Source organism: Lycorma delicatula, chromosome 13, assembly GCF_047948215.1.
Source record: "Lycorma delicatula isolate Av1 chromosome 13, ASM4794821v1, whole genome shotgun sequence".
Classification (NCBI taxonomy): Eukaryota; Metazoa; Arthropoda; class Insecta; order Hemiptera; family Fulgoridae; genus Lycorma; species Lycorma delicatula.
In genome coordinates, this window is record NC_134467.1 from 3968883 (window position 1) to 3989070 (window position 20188).

Here is a 20188-nt window from a genome sequence, read left to right on the forward strand (position 1 = left end):
ATTTATTTTACTGGACAATCCCATCAAATTGGTCGTATGAATAGAAAAAAATAAAACAAGATTCTAAACATACTTGTATATCTAATATCAGCACATTTCTTTTCTGCAAAAAATTTACCCTATACTAATGTGGTTTATTTTCCTTATGTTGTCTATTTTTCATTTGAAAAATATACTCCCTAAATAATTGCAAACAATTGCAAGGATTTTGTTTTGTTAGAGTAGAGAATTACCAGACTAAGATTAGACAATATCAACTACTACTGAGTTGTACTGTTGCAAGGCAGCAAAATCTTAAAATAAAAATCAGTAACTAAAATAAAAATCACTGACCAACGTGTATTCTTTGCTCAATTCAGTAGGATCGGTCATAACATCTGGATATCCTATTTTCTCATTCATCGCATCAGCTTTTTCTTTAGCAACTGCCCTAGTTTCATCATCCATCCAATGTTGTTCAGCCAGTAATTCATTAAACGCTGCCCTTATCGTGTGAATCATTTCTAAAGCAACTTTCTGAAAAAAAGAAATTCATTTTATTATACAATTTTTGCTTAGAAGAATATTCAGATATTCCAAAAAAAATAATATCCACATCTACTGACCGTAGACAACAGAACTGTTTTCTTAAAAATGAACACAATACTTTGGCTTATGAAAAAGTGCCTCGTTTCCAATGCTATTTTTATTAAGTTACAAAATAATTTAATAAATCTTCCAAACAAATTATTTTAAATAATTGAACAAGTTTTTTTTAAAGAAAAAATATCACTCTATTGATGAAATTTTAATTATTATTGCTAATAAAAAAAGTTTTTAAAAACCAACTTCTCTATATACCGTTTAACGTATGAGTAAATATATGCTCAAATAATTATCATTAATGTTGTTAAATGGTTATTTTTAGTTAGTTTATTTCTTAGTATCATTACATAATAATACTATTTCATACATTTATATTTAAAATAATTACGTGGACTTTAATCACATCTATTTATTTATTTTACTTTCCCATCTCAATAGTTCTATAGCAGAGCTATAGCTGTAGAAGGATAATTATTGTAATCCCCAAAAAAGTGCTCTTAACTAGTGGTTAAGTGGTATACTGCATCAATAGTACCCCCTGTCACCACAAGGAGCGCTAGTGCAGCACTGATGTACAGCTGCATGTGCATGTGCTTTAGTTAGAATCATTGAATTAGATAAACAAAAAGTATTATATTTAAATAAAATTATAAGTATTTTAAATTGCACTGTATATGTAAGCTATGCATCAGAAAAAATGCCACGTGACAGAAAAGTCCTACAACAGTGTTGTCAGCTTTTTTAATTAATTCTGTATTTTGTAATGGTGGTCTGATCAAGGTTTTACTATGGTTTCCCTTGATCCATCAAAGCAAATACTGCAGCATGTCTTTTTTATCCATGAAGTAGCCTGAATTAATATTAAATTAATTCATATTAATTAAAAAACAATAATAATAATAATTAAGGTACAAAGTTTTCTTCTTAATTTGAAAATATGATATATAATTTGAACAGGTCGATTGGAAAAAGAAATACAAAAAAGCCAATAAAGGTATGGATAACAGAACAGGTCTTTTAGGTCTACACGTGGATTATGAAAAGTTATTAACCAACCTCTCTAACTGTGCTTATTTTATACAGACTGTCTCCATGTATATAGCAGTAACTGTATGAACGATTGGAAAAATGAAAAGTTCTCTATGTATACTATTTCTCAATAATTCTAGTCAGCACAATTCTACAACAATTTGTCAGTAGCATCTCGGCCTTTCATCCAGTGGTCCAGGGTTGGAATCCCAGTGAGGCCTGATTTTTTTCATACGCTACAAAATTTACATTTCATATTCCCATGCATAAGCTTCAAGATAATAAAAAATAAAAAAGTCAAGGACACTTCAAAGTTTATGTTCCCTATGAATATTTACCATTTATTACGGTTGCTTTTCTATATGTTAAGAGAAAGTAGAGTAAAAATTTTATCGATTGTCTAGTTTGTTCTTCACATGCTTTTATATTGCTCTGGTTTTAAACATTTTAAAGCCAAGATTTTTTCTTCAATTTTCTAATCGAATTGTTTTACAAAAAAAAGGAATAGCGTACAAAATAGAATGTAAAATAATAAAAGTACATAAATACATTTACAGAAACAATTATTGCTAATGAAAAAAATTCAACCTTGACATATTTACTTAATTTATAATTTATGTAAATTTTATTTCTACATACCTTACTATGTTGGTCAAAATTTTCTTTTATGTATAAAGCACCGACCGCCATACCCATTTTTTTATTGGTCCATTCGACGCATTGTGTCCAACGACTTAAATCACGTTCAATTCCTGACATCATTTTACGAAATTCATATTCTTTTTGTTGGTATTCATCAACCATATGCGGTACAACTTCCATTACAAATCTCCATAATAAATAGTTATGTATAACTCTAAAACAAAACGCATGTCTTATAAAAGCAAAGACAATTTTAAATTATTTTTTTTTAAGTTATAGAAACAGAACACTACTCTACTTAAGTATACTAATGTATACTTACATGTATGTTACTAAAATGAATATCTATTATTAGTGCTTAAAATAAAACTGTTCATGTAACTCGACACAATATTTCAGCTTACAAGAAAGGGCCCTATTTTCTCTGCATTTCCATTTTTAATAACTTTCCCAATAATTAAAAATATCTACCCACCACTATTTAAAATAAAATTAAAATATTCTCTTTTACAGAAACAACATTACTTTGTTGTTCAATTTAAACAAAATTTTAAATGGTGGGAAATAACTGAAAAAAACTACGAAATGAATTGCAACAAAATATTCTGAAATCATTCTACATTAATTGATTACTCAAAGAAGATAGCAACAACATTTTTTTCTTCATAATCTTGAACATCTTGACCTCCGTAAGGGAAGACACCCACCTTCATGGTGATGATCCCAGTTACTGCACTACCCCCTCCATTCCTAGCTCTCCTTGTCCTGATGGACTTTACCAGAGCTCATCTCTTAAATCTTCTGAACTTGATAACACAACATAGTCATCAGTTTGACCTCTGTCAGGATGCCACTGATGCAAATGTCTCAGCTGACATTTCCATCAGTGTATTTATACAACCCACTATAATCTCCGTTTGGCATCTTCCAACCACGACCACCTCACCTATCATAACTTACAACCTTCGACTATCAAATTAACCGAGTCGTGGAAGCCTGATCCCCACACCTTCCTCTAATACTGAACGTTTCACACAAAAACTCTTCCCATATCTAACTTCAGTTAGACTATGCGCTCAGATCATTACTCGATTGAGTCTTTAAACACCACAAACACTATTCTCTCACCAACAAAAGAAGTGTTGCTTGCAACAATGACAATTTTGTCCTACAGTTCAAAATACTAAAAGTCCTTTTGATTTATTTATCAAGAAACTAATTTTTTTAAACTTATTCACTTGTTTCGATGACTAGCTTTCTAAGAATTCATAACTTTTATTGGAGTATAAATGCGTGAGTGTGAAGAATAAGTGTGGATTATGAGAAAAATTACATACTAACATTATTATTCTTCTTTGCGAAGTAAATGATGTATTAAATCTAAATATATGTTTTGTAATTTTCAAACACAATAAAGTATCAAATTTCAAAAATTTAAATTAAATGGATTTGAGGGCAGGGAAATATTATTTCCCCACCAGAAATATTATTTCTAAACAGTTTTTGCCTCATCTCAAAAATCCATCGTTCAAAAAAGCTGAAATTTGGTAAATATTTACCTAAATGTATCCCAGCTGTGGTCTGATATTTGTTCCGTTCAGACAAGGGAACAGCATAATATCCCATCTTTTTTATTAATAAATTATAATTTTTTTAACATTGTTGAATAACATGTTACTCCCAATAAATTGGAAATCGGGCTAAATTATTGATGTATATAAAAACTCTAATAAATAAACTTTTAACCAAAAAAACAAGGGGCTAAGCAGGATCGTACTTAAAATATCAGTTTTTTTAAACTTAATTCTCAATATTGAAAATCCAAATGCATCTATCTAATATTGTCACGTGTTTCGCAGCTCGATCAAGATATTGAGGGGTTGACAATTTAGAATTTTATAAAATTACTTACAGTTTATTGATTTAAAATGTTCATAATCACAACCAGACAAATCAATTATATTAACAATAATGATAATAATAATAAGTGACAATTAATATAGTAATTACAACCACAATAATAATCAGGATAACAGTAGTAAACGACATTAATATTACATGCCAATAATAACACATCAAATATAAAAATACATAACAAAGTACATGAAATAATACATAATCAAAACAGTAAGAATGACGTAAAAACTGAGCGTAATCAACAAAGAATAACAATCAAGATATTACTCAACAAACAGTGATAAATGAACGTCATTAGTAAATAACAAATACAGATTATACATAAGACACATTTCAAAATAAATAATCATTCGAAATTTATTCCAGGTATATAAACAGAAAACTAGTATTCAGACCCATTAACAAAAGAAACTGCTAGCTTAACCCTTTTAAACTACTAGTCTTTTATTAACAAAACATCTTAGAAAATTCACTTTCAAATCGCTTTTGTTGTCTACCCTAACAGTTTATGAATGAAGTCTATTGCATTATTCCTTTCACTTATACACATAGTTTTACTGTAATTCACCGATAGTACTTCCTGGTTACTGGAATTACTCGTGGCATCACCTTAATCATATTGAACTGGATACTCTCCTCACTGGACTGACGTCTTGCACTCTTCTCTCGCAGACTCACACCTATGACTCTCCTCGCTGGACCGTTATCATAACGTGTTGCTGGACTGGTTTGCAGAACTCCGCCAAACCCACACAACTCGCAGCCTCGCCTCGCTGAACTCCTCGCAGAACTGATGTCATAACACCTCGCAGACTGGTTCTAATAGAAATTGTTTTTAGCTGGTCTTACTGGGCTATTTATACTGCTAGCCTCTTCACCTGTTGGACCGGACCCAAGTTGAAGCGTGAGAACAGTTGACTGAAGCTTTTGTTCCCAAGAATTCCAAACCTGGTCTCTTCTCACCATACAATAGGGATTTGTTGTGTGTCAGTGAGGAGTATAACAAAAGACGTTTTTAAAACAGACCTATTCTTTACTAAAAGGATTCTCTTTTTTGTCCCTTTCTGGATTTCTCCAATTATTATACTTTATATTACTTTCATGATAATTGGTAGGAATCCGTTACTCAGGCCCACTATACCGGTCTTGTTGTTACAGTATTAATGCAGATGACAGATAAACTTTTTAAAAAGAAGTTTCCATGGGATTGACTTAAGAATTAGAAAACTTTTTTCAATTTTTTTTATAATTTCTGATACTTTATCTGCGTTTCAAATTGTGGTTATTATTAAAAATGTTGTAGGAGATAAGGATATATGTCAAGCAAGGGGGTGGTCAAATGGAACTGAAATTTTGTTTTATAACAATTTTTTTTTTTGAGCTCTTATACTCTAAATACAGTATAATTTTTGATGATAAAAATTAATTTCATCAAGGAGGTAAACGAATTGATTGGGACCCAAAATTTTTTACTAAGAATTTTGATTTTTTGTCTCAATTATACTTTTAATTCTCTATAACTTTTAAGGTAAAAATGTAAATTTGTTCAAGGGGATAAAACCCAATACTTTTTACTGAACATTTTGATATTTTTTGCAACTGTCCTTAAAAATTGCATAATTAAGTCATTAATATTACAAGACTACGGAATATTTGAAATAAGAGTATTATTTTTATGGAAATGTAAATCTTATGGTCGGGGATGTTTTTCAACCCTTTACCACCTTTTTATATCTACATTAGTTTCTTTATAACAATAGTAACTATCTGACAATCAAAGTATGCATTAAATTATACATTTTTATTTTTGTAAAGCTTCTCGAATATTCTATTAATTATTTTATGACCGATATGTATCAAAACCAGTAAAAGAAAAATCATATTTTTAGCTTTAATAATTGCAATTAATCTAATGAAATTATGACAAATATTTAGTTGAATGTTTAAAGTAATGAAACTTAGGAAAATCTATTTAACGAAACAAATAAATGATTTGTAAATAATTCATTCATTTTAGAAAAATATTTAAAGAAATGATGACCTATATAGGAGAGTGGAAGGGTTCCTACCTTTCATGCGAAACATTCTGAGTTCGAATCCCAGGACCTTCCACATATTTAAAAAACGTACTTTTCATCGTTAATTATAATTGTTCTAATTACACTAGTTATCTTAATAAACAAATATACATTACCTTCTATCAGTTTCCTCAAGTATTTTACCCATTTGTACAAAATATGACATACAATATGCTACAACCGGTTCATTTAAATCGATTTTAACATCAAGAAATTCTGTAATTAAATCCAACCATTTAATCTGTGGGACTTTTTCTTGTAACTGTTTCAGTGTTACTTTTTGATAAATTAAGCTATGATCATGTCTGTCAGCTTCTGGTATAACTGCCTAAAAATAATAAAACAAGACATAAAATGTTTTAATCTTCTGTTTCATATCTTCAAATGCTTGGAGCAGATGATGTTACAACAATATGAAGTTTTAACAGGTTGACTGATATGAGACCCAATTCTGGGTCTTAAGTTATACATGCAGCTACACCATGAGATCCATTTTGATGTCTCATTGTAATAGTGATTTCCAACTGCTAAGGGTCTTTATTGGTTTTCACTTTTCAGGACAAAACATTATACCGTATTAGAGGAAGTTATGATGATTTCAATAGTAAACTTAGCTTCTTTTGCATCATTTCATTCAAAAGTTAAACACCTCTTGCAAAAATTATAAATTTTACTGTATTTATAAAATAACACGTAATTTTTATAAAATAAATTTAATGTGCGGAATAAATTTGTTATTTAGGTCAGCAAACAAGTTAAGACCAGAGAATAGGATCTGCTATGCATACGTTTCCGGACTATTGTTTTTCTGTGCACTTAAAAATTCTTTTAAATATCTTTAAAACTGTTACTTTCATTAGAAATAACTTATATTTTCTACATCAAAGTTCCCTTTTAATTATATAATTATAAAATAAAAGATGAAACAAAAAGTCGAGCGTTATAAAAAATATTACGTGTAATATTTTTTCTACGCGTCTTGTGAATCACACAAACCTACATTCTTGGATTTCATTATTTCAGATGACAAAAATAATTTTTTTCTTATAAACAAAAAACTGTATTGTTTATTCTACGAGTCCCATTTATGTCTTATTTGCTGAATTTATCCTAATTTTTTTTTAAGATGCCAATGTGTGTCTCACTGAAATGCTGAGAAGCCCAAATTTATGTCTCACTATTTTTATTAAAATTACACAAAATTTAAGATAGAATGAAATTTTTGTAGAAAATGTACAGATTGAAAAGAAAAAAAAATTGAAGAAAATGTTTTTGTAGCAGTGTAGTATTGGTATTTCAGATGTAGCAGTCAACCTGTTAAAACACTTCTAAAATTTGTTGAAAGACTTCCGTTTTAAGTAAACAACACTTTTACGGCAATTCCCAACAACATAATAGTTCAACCATATATGCAATCAATATAAATAAATTTACTAGCACAGCGACCAGCTTCCTGTAGAAAAACCCGTTTTCATTCTACCATAAAAAAAAAGTTTAAATAACTTCATCTGTAGCTATGATTTGAATTCATTTCATCATAGTATTATATTAGAATTATTGGTTATTCCATAATGGCATTATAAATAATTTGCAACTCTTATCACACTTCTGAGAAGTTTTCACCGTATACTTTAGAAAACTTACAATAATGCTTGATACGATAACATCAAAGCATTCTATATCAAGGAGAAAAGAGATATTAATAAACAAAAACCAAATTGAGGAAAGTGTTATTATTTTATATTATAATGAAATAACTGAAGGCTAATTTCTTCTTAAAAAGATAGAACTTTAAAAAAATAATAAATAAATTTAGATCTGCCCTGATTGTTTTGGCTCAATCACTCTTGCTTAACCATTATCACTTTCGGGTACACAATACACCAAATCTAATACATGCAAGGCAATAGAATAGCTCATAGCCTAATCTACTGGTTTCTGTATGTCATCACCTTTGGTTGTATAACAAAATCTAACAGTTGATTGATAGGGGTTCCCAGTTGCCAATCAAAGTATAGCATGCTCAGCTAAGGACCACCTGAAATCAAATATCCTCCTGCTTCCAAACAAGTTCTATTAAAGCAATGGAATACCTATTAGTCGGGATCCACCATATGACTTTAACTAACTCAGTAGATGAGGAAGGACAAAGCCTAGGGCAGTACCCAAGTTTCTTCCTCTGGTTTTAAACTTAACAGTAATCTAGAACAATAAGAAACAGTGCTAGTATAAGTCCAGATCTCAATCTATTAACGCAATGAATTTTGATGTTATCTCCAGATTATTACAAGAAGTTTAGTCATCTACATAGACTGGGCTCCAGTAAAGTATGAATTAGTAAAAAGTATCTATTAGTAAAAAGTAATAATAATAATAATCATGGAATCTCAAGGCTATAGGCTAAACAAAGGTATACCTGGGAACAGAGTGATAAAAAATGACCAACTCTAAACAAGAATTCAAGTCACAACCCTCAAGAACCTCAACACACCCTAAAGCATCTAATAAAATCTACACCACAATAAATGCCCATGTCCCCACTAATAATAAAAACAAATTTCCAAAAGTTCGTAAAGAAACATAAAAGTTCTCACAACTACTCGACCAGACTAAAAATAACATCCCAAAAAATCACGTTAAACAACTAATCAAACACTCAAGACTTACGGCTTTAACACTCAACTAGAAAGGAAGAAGATGCCAAGAAATCAAAGAAAATGGCTCGCCCTAAAGAGAAGAAATGAAAATGAACAGAGACTCAACAATCTCCGCAGAAACCACAATCTAATCTCAAAATCCTCATATTTCAAGAGGAAACCTCAAAAACTCAAAACCTGGAAACACCCTGACTACACTAAAGGAGAATGGGTACTAGATCATGTCTTCAAGGACAAACACCGCCACAAAGAGATCTACAATGTAAAAGTCCTCCGAGGAGTAAACACAGGCACAGATCACTACGTAGTCAAAATTAAAATTAAATTCACTTCACAAAGGAAGTAACAAAACCAAGCCCCTAGAAGTAAAAGAAAAATAGGCTCTCCCCAACTTATCAAGAATGAAAATTACCAAAAAGCAACCAAAAAAATAACTATCATGGATAAACTCAAAGACTTCATTAACCTTAAACAAATTGCAGACGTATTAGCCCCAATAAAACCTCATAAAAAAAAAAATCATTGGTTGAACAGTGAATGTTCCAAAACAGCAGAAAAGAGACATCAAGCATGGCTATTATACCACACCCAAAATCAGAAACATCCTTACAAAATCTAAAAAACAAAGCGCAGATAAGAGAATACACAATACCTTCAAAAAACAACTTCAAAAATATGTATGATCCCTACTAATGAAGGATGAAAATGATAATCTAGCCCATAATAATAAAGACAACATGGAGATCCTAGCTAAATATTTCAACAAACTCCTAAATTGCAAAGAACCAAATGAACTCTTAAACTTTGACACTGGTACCCTAATAACAACACCACCGTAAAACACCAAACCTTCTACAATAAAAGAAGGTCAAGCAAGCACTGGTGAAATGAAGAATCACAAAGGGGTGGGAGAAGATCCAGACCTATATAGAGACCTGGAAACACGCAGGAAGACTAGCAAAAATCGCCTTTCATCGACTGCTTGTCAACATCTTTCTTTTCCTGTTTAGCCTCTGGCAATTACTGTTTAGGTATTATTTCAGAGGATAAATGAGGATGATTTGTATGAGTGTAAATGAAGTGTAGTCTTGTAAAGTCTCAGTTCAACTCTTCCTGAGATGTGCGATTAATTGAAACCCAATTATCAAAAAACACCAGTATCCATGATCTAGAATTCAAATCCGTATAAAAGTAACTGTCTTTACTAGGAATTGAACACTGGAACTATCAACTTCCAAATCAGCTGATTCGGTAAGACGTATTCACCACTAGACCAACCTGGTGGGTTTTAGCTTGTCAAAATCTGGATCAAAGAAGAACTACCAGAACGCAAGACAACAGTCCTCATTCACTCACTACACAAAAAAACAGACAAAACAGACCCTAACAACTACAGGGGAATCTCACTCTTAGACACAACATACAAAATTCTTTCAAGAATCATCCTCAACAGGATCAGTTTACAAATCGAGAGAGAACTAGGACAACAACAGGGAGGTTTCAGACGCTGAAGAAGCTTCTCAGACCAGAAAAATGAATCTCAAGCTAATAATGGATTACAACAGAAAAAGAAATAGAGAGATGGTGATAATGTTTGTAGACTTCAAGAAAGCATATAATTGTATCACAAAAAATCCCTACTAAAAATTCTAAGACACTTTGGACTACATGCCAAATTAATAAACATAAAAAAACTGACCCTCACAAACACTAAATCAAAAGTGAAATTCAGAGTCAAACTTTTGAAACCATTTGAGATCAAAACAGAACTGCAACAAGGCAATGGACTCTTACTGCTACCATTCAACTTCATTCTGGATACGGAAAATAGCTTAAAAAATCCCTCCAAAAATAAAAATAGGCCAAAAAAAAACAAACTGTCTTTGTTTTGCCGATGTCTTGGCACTGCTAACAAATTACATAGATGATGCTAAAACACAGATATTAGAACTTCAAATCATTGCAAATAAAATTGCCTAAAAAATTTTAAAAGACAGAAATTATATGTCCCAAAAACCAACACAATTGAAAGAAGTAAACGTAAACCATAATAAAATTAAATAGTTACCCAATTTAAATACCTTGTAGAAATAATAACAAACAACCAAAATAAAAAACCTCAATCCAAACAAGAACATACAAACTAGCAAAGCACAAAAGTTAACCGGGTACACCTACAGGAAAAAATGTCTATCCATAAACACAAAAGTAAGGTGCTACAACACAGTTACAAAACCAGAAGCCACATATGCAACAGAAACATTCTTCCACCTGAATGAACAATCAGAGACCGACAGACTCCAGAAAACTGAAAGAAGAACTGGAAGAACCGACATCAACAAAAAGTACCAGTAAGATGGGCAGCGCCCGTTAAAGTCGTGCACAAAGAGTTAGAATCCATCACTAATACAATGCCTAAGGATCATGCATCAATAATACCACGCATCACAAGGATGCAAGATTCGAGACTTCTGAAACAGCTGGTACTATATAATCTTCACTTGAAAAACACCAAGACAGGATCCAGATGGTTCAGAGAAATAAGACAAGATCTGAAGGAAATTGGCCTTACAATAGAAGACACCAAGACAAGATAAAATTAAATGAAAAAATCAAGGACAAAAATACTCTTCAAAGTCACAAGAAAGAAATTCACTATACGAACATTTCAACACCAGAAAGGGCACGAAGATCAAAACATTTAAAAGAATACTGGGAGGACCGCAAGGCCCGAACAGCCCCTTTGGAGAGACTTGGATAATGGACAAGTAAAGTGGTCCTATGCAATCATAAAAGTTGAAAATAAAAGAAGATAAACCCTTTCTGTTTAATGTATATATAAATTTGAATTTATGCAACATAGTAATATATTGTATTACATATGATCGTCTGCGGTACAAGTAAAGTTACTATCTCTAAGTAATGATATTCGTTGCGCACTCTACTCATACGGTAAAAAGAATGAATATGTCACTTATAGAGCTGAATATTATCTGCATTTCAATCAGCTCTTGCTGATATGCCACAGTAAATTAAGAACAGTGAACAAAGCAACAAATGAAAATGGAAATGTAGTAAATAAAAAATAAGTTATAGTCTACAATTTTCCTGTATCAAATCAACCAGGACAAGAACTGTGCTAAGATAATATACTTTTAATATTAAATAAGACAACATCGACATACATAAACAGAGAGTAACACTGTCATTCACAGAGATAGGTTACAATGTGACTGAACTGATTGTTCAACTAGAGCTAACTCCTCCAATACTAAAATTCCAGAAAATGAGAATTTTATGTTATTTAAATTTTTTTTCAGTCGGTGGTATTTTAAGTAATAAAGCTAAAAATTATTTACCACTCACAATAAAATCTTGTTATTTCTAGCTTACTAAATTAATTGTAAGCTACAGTCTTGGGCAAGACAGTAAACTATCTTGATCAATCCTGATCGGTGAGTAGTCCTGTGAATTAATTCTTCCCTTACAACTGTTTCCTTATCCTTTATCTCATCTTCTCTAACATTTGCTATGGGAGTTTGGTCTGTCACTTTAGTTCCACCTGTGGTTCCCTATGGAACACTGTGCAGAGTAATGAATATGTGTACCTGTGTAACTGTACAGGAACTTTACTTCCTAGCTGGTGATCACACAAAAAACTAAATTAATGGCTGTGGAGCTAACTAAATAATACTGGCCCTCCTACTTCTATTTCTAATCTACCCTACCGTAATTATAAGTTAAAATTCAATATACTTGTAGTTTTTAATTTAAAACGTTCTAAGAAAAACGATAAAACCAGAATTTTTATTAACAACCCGTTCAGAAATTATTAAAGGATTTTATCACAAATAGTACAAATCAAAAATTCAAAATTTCAGTCGGTTACTTAATAGGGAAGGACAAAGGTTCTAGGATCAAATCCCACTCATTAGTTATGTTTCTCGTACATCATGATATGTGCCTCTTATAGTCAGTAAAAAAATTAAAGGTAGCTGTAACTGACCTTAAAATTATTTTACAAATAAAATTATGTAAAATTAACAAAAAGAAAAAATTGTAAAAAAGTACTTACATGTGCTAATCTTTTTTCAAATTGTATCACTTCTAACATTTCTTTTTCGGCTTTAGTTCTATTTGCACCCAATAATACGGCGACTTCTACCATATATTTATGATATGCACCCAAATAATCTCTTTCTTTACTTTGTTTTAAATAATAATCCCTGCTAGGTAATGCCAAGGGTATTTGATCCAACTGTATTGAAGAAAAAACAAACAAAATATTTATATTAGTAAATAAGTACGATTAATAATAATAAATTATATATACTTCTGTTAAATTACCAAACAAGCTTTTTGGTTTGGAAAAAAGGGTTATAAAAAAAAGAACTAGTAAAAGAATAAAAGGAAAAGAACAAGTTTATGAAACGGTTTTACCAAATAAAACTTTATTTGTAATAAATATTAAATGGAGAATAACAAAATTAATTTATAAAAATCTGTTAAGAGCATACTTGTAAAGTATAATAGAAGGCCTTGAAGAAAATACTAAAAACAAATGTAAACAGTTTGCGATTTAGAGTTACATAATATATATTAATTATAATTTTGTTTTTATATATATGTCTTTACAACTGTTCCTTTACTGTTTCAGTTCCGCCTGGCAGCTGATGAGCTGTGCATCTGCGGGGAGATCCAGTCAAATGAACACCTGATGTTTGACTGCCCTGCTCTTGGGAGGGGGGCCGGAGACTGGGCCACCCTGGAACTGAAAGATCAAGGAGAAAATTGGCCACTCACAAGCGGCAAGTCAGTGTGGTGAGAGCCACATTGACGGACCGTGTGGGAGTTCCTTGATGCGATTGCTTTGTTCAACCGACATCAATAGCTTACCTAAGGGAAAAGACTCCTACTACTTCACTGCTGTGTGAAGCTAACCTAGAGATAAATATGGCTGACCACCGGCCAATTAAGGCTCCCAAGTGCTTTAATATGGTGGACAGGTACTTGCTGGCGTTCAGCGTCCTGGGTGTGGCAGCAAATCGCTGTCTAGATGAAATAAATTCAAATTTATGGATGTCATATATATTTCTTAGTAGCTGACAGGGTGCGCCTACTTGTTTTAGCAAACATATGACAAGTGAGCAGATGGGACATGTAAACCGGTGGTGTATGGCACTGCGCTTAGTTCGCTCGTGCTGTTAGGTAAGCTCTAGGAGCTATTTAGGATACTGGTTGCTAAACTGTTCGAGGCTCAGTTGCCGTTTGTGGCACAGACATTCAGTCTTATGCTTTAGGGCGATTGAATGGGGTGGTTGCGGGAGAAATACCAAGCAAACCAATACGTCTTTACAAAAAAACTTTTTAAATAATAACATACAGCATTTTATTTTAACAATACAATTTAGTCATACGTGGGACAATTAGTTTAATTCCACATATTTTTATATATTTTTCTAATTGTTACAGAATTACAAGGATCGAGTAAGGTATCAGGTATAAGAGATTCAATCGGATTACTACAAACTACTGGTGAACGATATATAAGTAATAAATGGGTTTCATAGATGGAAAAAGCATTAAATCATAATATGTGTGGCAGACTGATGGAATTGTTAAAAAACTAAAGAGTAGATTGCAAAAATATTACGTTAAAGAATTGTACATTAATCAGAAGATGACTAAGAAAATAAATGCATGATCTGATTAGTTTGAACTAGAAGAAGAGATTGGCAAAGAGTGTTGTTGTCTATCCTAAACTTATATTATCCTAAGCATATATTAAAATGGAGCCAAACTTAAAGAAGCATCTTCTGAAGCGTTATATCTGGAGTGTATTTCTATATAGTTATGAAATACGAAGAGAGAGATGAAACTACAAATTTCACAAGGTCAGAAGAAAAAAGAGTTTTTCAGGAACAGTTTAAAAGGAACCTTAAAGGAAAGAAATGGTTACAATTGTACAAGACCAAGATAAAATATGGTTCTGTAAGAAACTAAGTGTATGAAACATGGATACTAAGACAACGGTCTTAAAATAAAAGTTGGAGAGATTTTAAATTCGTCTTGGAGAAGAAGATTAGATGAACACATGAAGTGAAAAGTTAATGAGGAAAGTTAAAGAAAAACTGGTTGGGACAATCATGAGAGAGAAAGGGTGGATTAGCGGTAGTAAAAGGATCAGTAAACAGGGCTTGGATAAAAAAATTAAACATGATTTAAAAGAAATTTAAGAAAAATCGTAAACCCAAAAATTTTGCTGGAGAATGGAAATGAACATGGTGCAAGGACCTGTCTAAGGGCATATAACCATATCATGACAGTACATTACAATATAAATATTAAATTAAAATAAGTTCTAAATTGTTATTTAAATGTGTTTTATTTTAAAAATCTTATACTTATTGGAATAGATTACTTTTTTTTATAAAAAAAGTAACTTTAGAGTATACAAGAAATTAAGAAAGTTTTGATTGAAATATTCATGATGAAATAAAAAAGAAGTTTGAACCAAAAGGATTTTTATTAGCAAGAATATGGTGATATGTAAAAACATTAAGCCTAGATAAACCCAGTTCTAGAAATTAGGGGAAAATTCTACGTTGGGCACAAAGATGTTATATTTTAGTTGTTGCATGATTATGCCCTAACAATTACGATAGCATTCAAATTAATCACAAATAATATTACTTTCTTTTTGTTTTCAATCGTTTAACTGGTTTGATGCAGCTCTCCAAGATTTCCTATCTACTGTCAGTTGTTTCATATGTATACCCCCTATGTCCTAAATAATTGTTTTACATATTCCAAATGTTGCCTGCCTGCACAATTTTCCCCTTCTATCCGTCCCTGCAATAACAAAGCAACTATTCCAAGATGCCTTACGATGTGATTAAAAAGTCTGTCTCTTCTTTCAATTAGATTTTTCCAAATGCTTCTTTCATCATTGATTTGCCGCAACACCTCTACATTTGTCACTTTATCCACCCGCCTGATTTTTAACATTCTCCTATAGCAGTGCATTTCAAAAACTTCTAATCTTTTCTTCTCAGGAACTCCGATTGTCCAAGTTTCACTTGCATATAAAGCTACGCTTCAAACATATACTTTCAAAAATCTTTTCCTGACATTTAAATTAATTTTTGATGTCGGCAAATTATATTTCTGACTGAAAGCTCATTTTGCCTCTGCTATTCAGCATTTTATATCGCTCTTGCTTCATCCATCTTTAGTAATTGTACTTACAAAATTCTTCTACCTCCATAATCTTTTCTCTTCCTATTTTTATATTCATTGGTCCATTTACATTATTTCTACTACATTTCATTACTTTCGTTTTGTTCTTGTATGTTTTCATTCATTAGTTCTTGCATAGGACTTCATCCATGTCACTAATTGTTTCTTCTAAATCTTTTTTACTCTTAGCTAGAATTACTATATCAGCAAATCGTAGCCTCTTTATATTTTCACCCTGTACTGTTACTCCAGATCTAAATTGTTCTTTAACATTATTAACTGCTAGTTCAATGTAAAGATTAACAAATAACAAGGATAGGGAACATCCTTGTCAGACTCCCTATTTTATTACGGCTTCTTTCTTATGGTCTAATTATTACTGTTGCAGTTTGGTTCCTGTAAATGTAAGCAATTGTTATTCTATCTCTATACTTGAACCCTTAATTTTTTAAAATGCTGAACATTTTATTCCAGTCTACATTGTCAAATGCCTTTTCTAAGTTTACCAATGCCATCTATGTTGGTTTGTTTTTCTTTAATCTTCTTTCTACTATTAATCTGAGCACTAAAATTGTTTCCCTTGTCCCTATACTTTTCCTGAAACCAAATTGGTCTTCTCCTAACACTTTTTCCACTCTCCTCTCAATCCTTCTGTACAGAATTCTGGTTAAAATTTTTTATAAATGATTAATTAAGCTAATCGATCTGTATTCTTCACATTTATCTACTCCTGCTTTGTTTAGTATCATGACAATAACACTCTTTTTAAAGTCTCATGGAACTTCCCCTTTTTCGTAAATATTACACACCAGTTTATATCTACCACTTCTTCACCTGCACTGCGCAGTAATTATGCAGGAGCCTTTCTGCTTTTCAAATCCTTTAACATTCTACTAAATTCAGATCTCAGTATTGTATCTCCTTTTCATCCTTTTCAACCTCCTCTTCTTCCTCTAAACACCAGTTTGTAATTCATTTTCTTCGTTTAGCTCAATATATTCCAACCACCTATCGACCTTTTCTTTCGTTTTATAAATCAGTATACCATCTTTATTTAACACATTATTTGATTTTAACTTACACACCACAAAATTCTCCTTAACTTTACTATATACTCCACCTATTTTACCAATGATCATTTCTCTTTCTACTTCTGAACACTTTTGTTTAATACACTCTTCTTTCGCTAATTTGCACTTCCTGTTTATAGTATTTCTTAACTGTTGATACTTCCTTTTACCTTCTTCATCACTAGCATTCTTATAATGTCTACACTCATCCATCAGTTGCAATATATACTCTGATATCTAAGTTTTCCTACCAGTTCTCTTTGTTCTGTCTAAGTTTGCTTCTGCTGATTTAAGAATTTCCTTCTTAACATTCTTCCATTCTTCTTCTATATTTTCTACCTATCTTTTTTACTCAGACTTCTTGTGGTGTCTTCCTCAAAAATCTTCTTTACCTCCTCTTCCTCAAGCTTCTCTAAACTCCACTAATTCATCTGACACCTTTTATTCAGGTTTTTAAACCGCAATCTACATTTCATTATTACTAAATTATGGTCGTTATCAATGTCTGTTCCTGGATATGCTTTGCAATCAAAGAATTTATTTCTAAATCTTTGTTTAACCATGATATAATCTACCTGATACCTTACAGTATCACCTACCTATTTCCATTATGATTTTTGACGTTAACAATTGTGTCGGCTTATGTTTTGATTTTATCCTTATTACAATGTTCTATCGCTAAGCTTTTTGAAATTCTCACCATCTTCCCTACCTTCTTGTTCATTACAAAACCTACTTCTGCCTGCCCTTTAATTGACACTGAACTAATTATTCTAAAATCACCTGACCAAAAGTCGTTTTCCTTTTCCCACCGAACCTCACTAATTCCTAGTACACCTACATTTAACCTCAAATTGTTTTCAAGTGATAAAAGACGATTTCTATATTTAGTTTTTAGTGCAACCATAAACAGAAAACCCCAAGATGAAAGGGATTAATATTTTCAATGCTTCTGTGACAATGTGGTGGGTGATTTCTATGAAAGTGAATTTCCATATTCACTTCCAACGAGCAAGTCAAAATGTATCTAAATCTTCATGTGTGAATTGTAATCGTAACATTTTATCAGCACATATTTTAATGAACTAATTGTGAATCTCAACTGGTATCTTAGCAGCTGGAACAACATTTTCATTAAATGGATTCAGTACCTGTCTCTTCAAGAAATCATTTTTATCTTCTGGAAAATACTGCGCCAAAAGAATTTTCAACTCATGTAAATGCATCTTCATGTTATCCAAACTGTAGTGAATAATAGTGTCTTCTTCATCAAAATTTTTCTCATTATAAATGGAAGCGAGTGGAGACACACCACAATTTTTTCTTTGAAGACAAATAATCCAGATATCAAGCTTCTTAATGAAAGCATGAATTCTGTCTGTCATTAATAAAATATTTCTATCGCGTTCATGTAAATTCACATTCAAGTAGTTTAAATGCAAAAATACATTAGCTAAATAAGCCAACAGCAGTATTCACACATTATTCTGTAAAACCACTGAGAATGGCTTTTTGTTTATCCTGGAAAAATATTATTAATTCATCTCGCAATTCTAATAACTGGGTTAACAGTTTTCCATGCGATAACCATCTGACTTCTGTGCGGAAAAAAGAGATTTTTTTCTTTTCGCCCATTTCATCATGTAGTTTAGCAAACAGTCTATTCTATAATGGTCAGGTTTAAAAAAAAATTATCCATTTTTACAGCATTACTAAGTTTGTTTGAGAGTTTCCAGCATATTTTTTGTGACAAGGGCACGTCTGTGAAGGAAGCAGAGCGTCCATTTCACCCTTGGTATAAGATGATTTTATAATTTTTTCAGAAATCCACTGTTCTTTCCTGTTATTGTCTCTGCACCATCACTACATATTACAGTACATCTTGTCCAACAGATATTATAGTTTTTAGTAGCTTCATAAAGAAACATAAAAAAGACATTGTCATGTTGCATGACTAATTGATTTGCAAAACAGCATATATTCTTTGACTGATCTGTCCCTATCGCATTCATATTTCATAAAGCATTAGAACTGAGAAGAAAACGTTAGAACTTTTGCCACATCTATTGATTCGTCAACTCCAATACTAAAAAATTTACTTGTACTCACTTGTTGAATTATCTGATCATGAACATTGGCAGCCATGTCACCGATTCGCCTTGATACTATATCATTAGAAAGCAGGATTTTTTCAGTTATTTTTGCTTCTTCCAAACCTATTAAAATACTGATATACCTAATTCAGCAGGCAGTATGAGGTCTACCGCGATTGCATGGCCACATATGAGAGAAGATTCTTCAATTGTAGTTTTATCAGTACGGCTTGATTTACAAATAAAAGTTTGTTTATTTCTCAAAGTATATAATTTTCTTTTGAAAAATTCCAAGGGTTCACTTTTATAATCTGGATATTTAATTTCCAAGTGTTGAATTAATTTTGATGGCTTCATGCTTTCATTGGAGAGGACTTCAAAGCAAATAACACACTGTGGCTTCCATCCCCAATGAGATAAAACCATAATTTAATTGTCATTGTACAATCTTGTCTTTTTACCGATTAACTGGATATAGATGGCTCACTTCATTTTTTCATAAATTTATCATTTTGGATAAGCATCTAATTGAAAAAAAAAAACAATTATGCCATTTGACTGCATACTAAAAAACCGAAACCTCAATTATTATTGTTTTTCAATGAAACTACGCTTAGCATTTGAAACTAAACTGATGTTCTGCAATCACTTAGCCTCTTTTAAACTGCTGAGAGCAGGACGTGTTCAAACATATCATATGCATGTTTGAATGTGATGCTCCCACAGTGAATATTATGCAAGCATACCAGATTACAAAGAGCATGTATACATCAAGCTGGAACCTGTAAATTGTTCAAGCGTGTACACTTCATACGTGAATGTTAATAACTGTTGCTATCAATGCAGCTAAATTAATTTTAACTAGGTTTCATTGGGTT

General features: G+C 31.7%; 1 protein-coding gene across 1 annotated transcript in view; it reads right to left on the bottom strand.

The window, feature by feature from the left end:
* The window catches only part of LOC142333998 (neprilysin-1-like), a 97976-nt gene that overhangs the window by 8782 nt on the left and 69006 nt on the right, over positions 1–20188 (bottom strand). The window contains exons 6-9 of the mRNA XM_075381663.1: positions 12980–13166; positions 6368–6575; positions 2254–2470; positions 334–516 (exon numbers count right to left, since the gene is read on the bottom strand). Of these exons, the coding sequence (XP_075237778.1) occupies positions 334–516; positions 2254–2470; positions 6368–6575; positions 12980–13166 (795 nt within the window). The remainder of the gene's footprint in view (positions 1–333; positions 517–2253; positions 2471–6367; positions 6576–12979; positions 13167–20188) is intronic.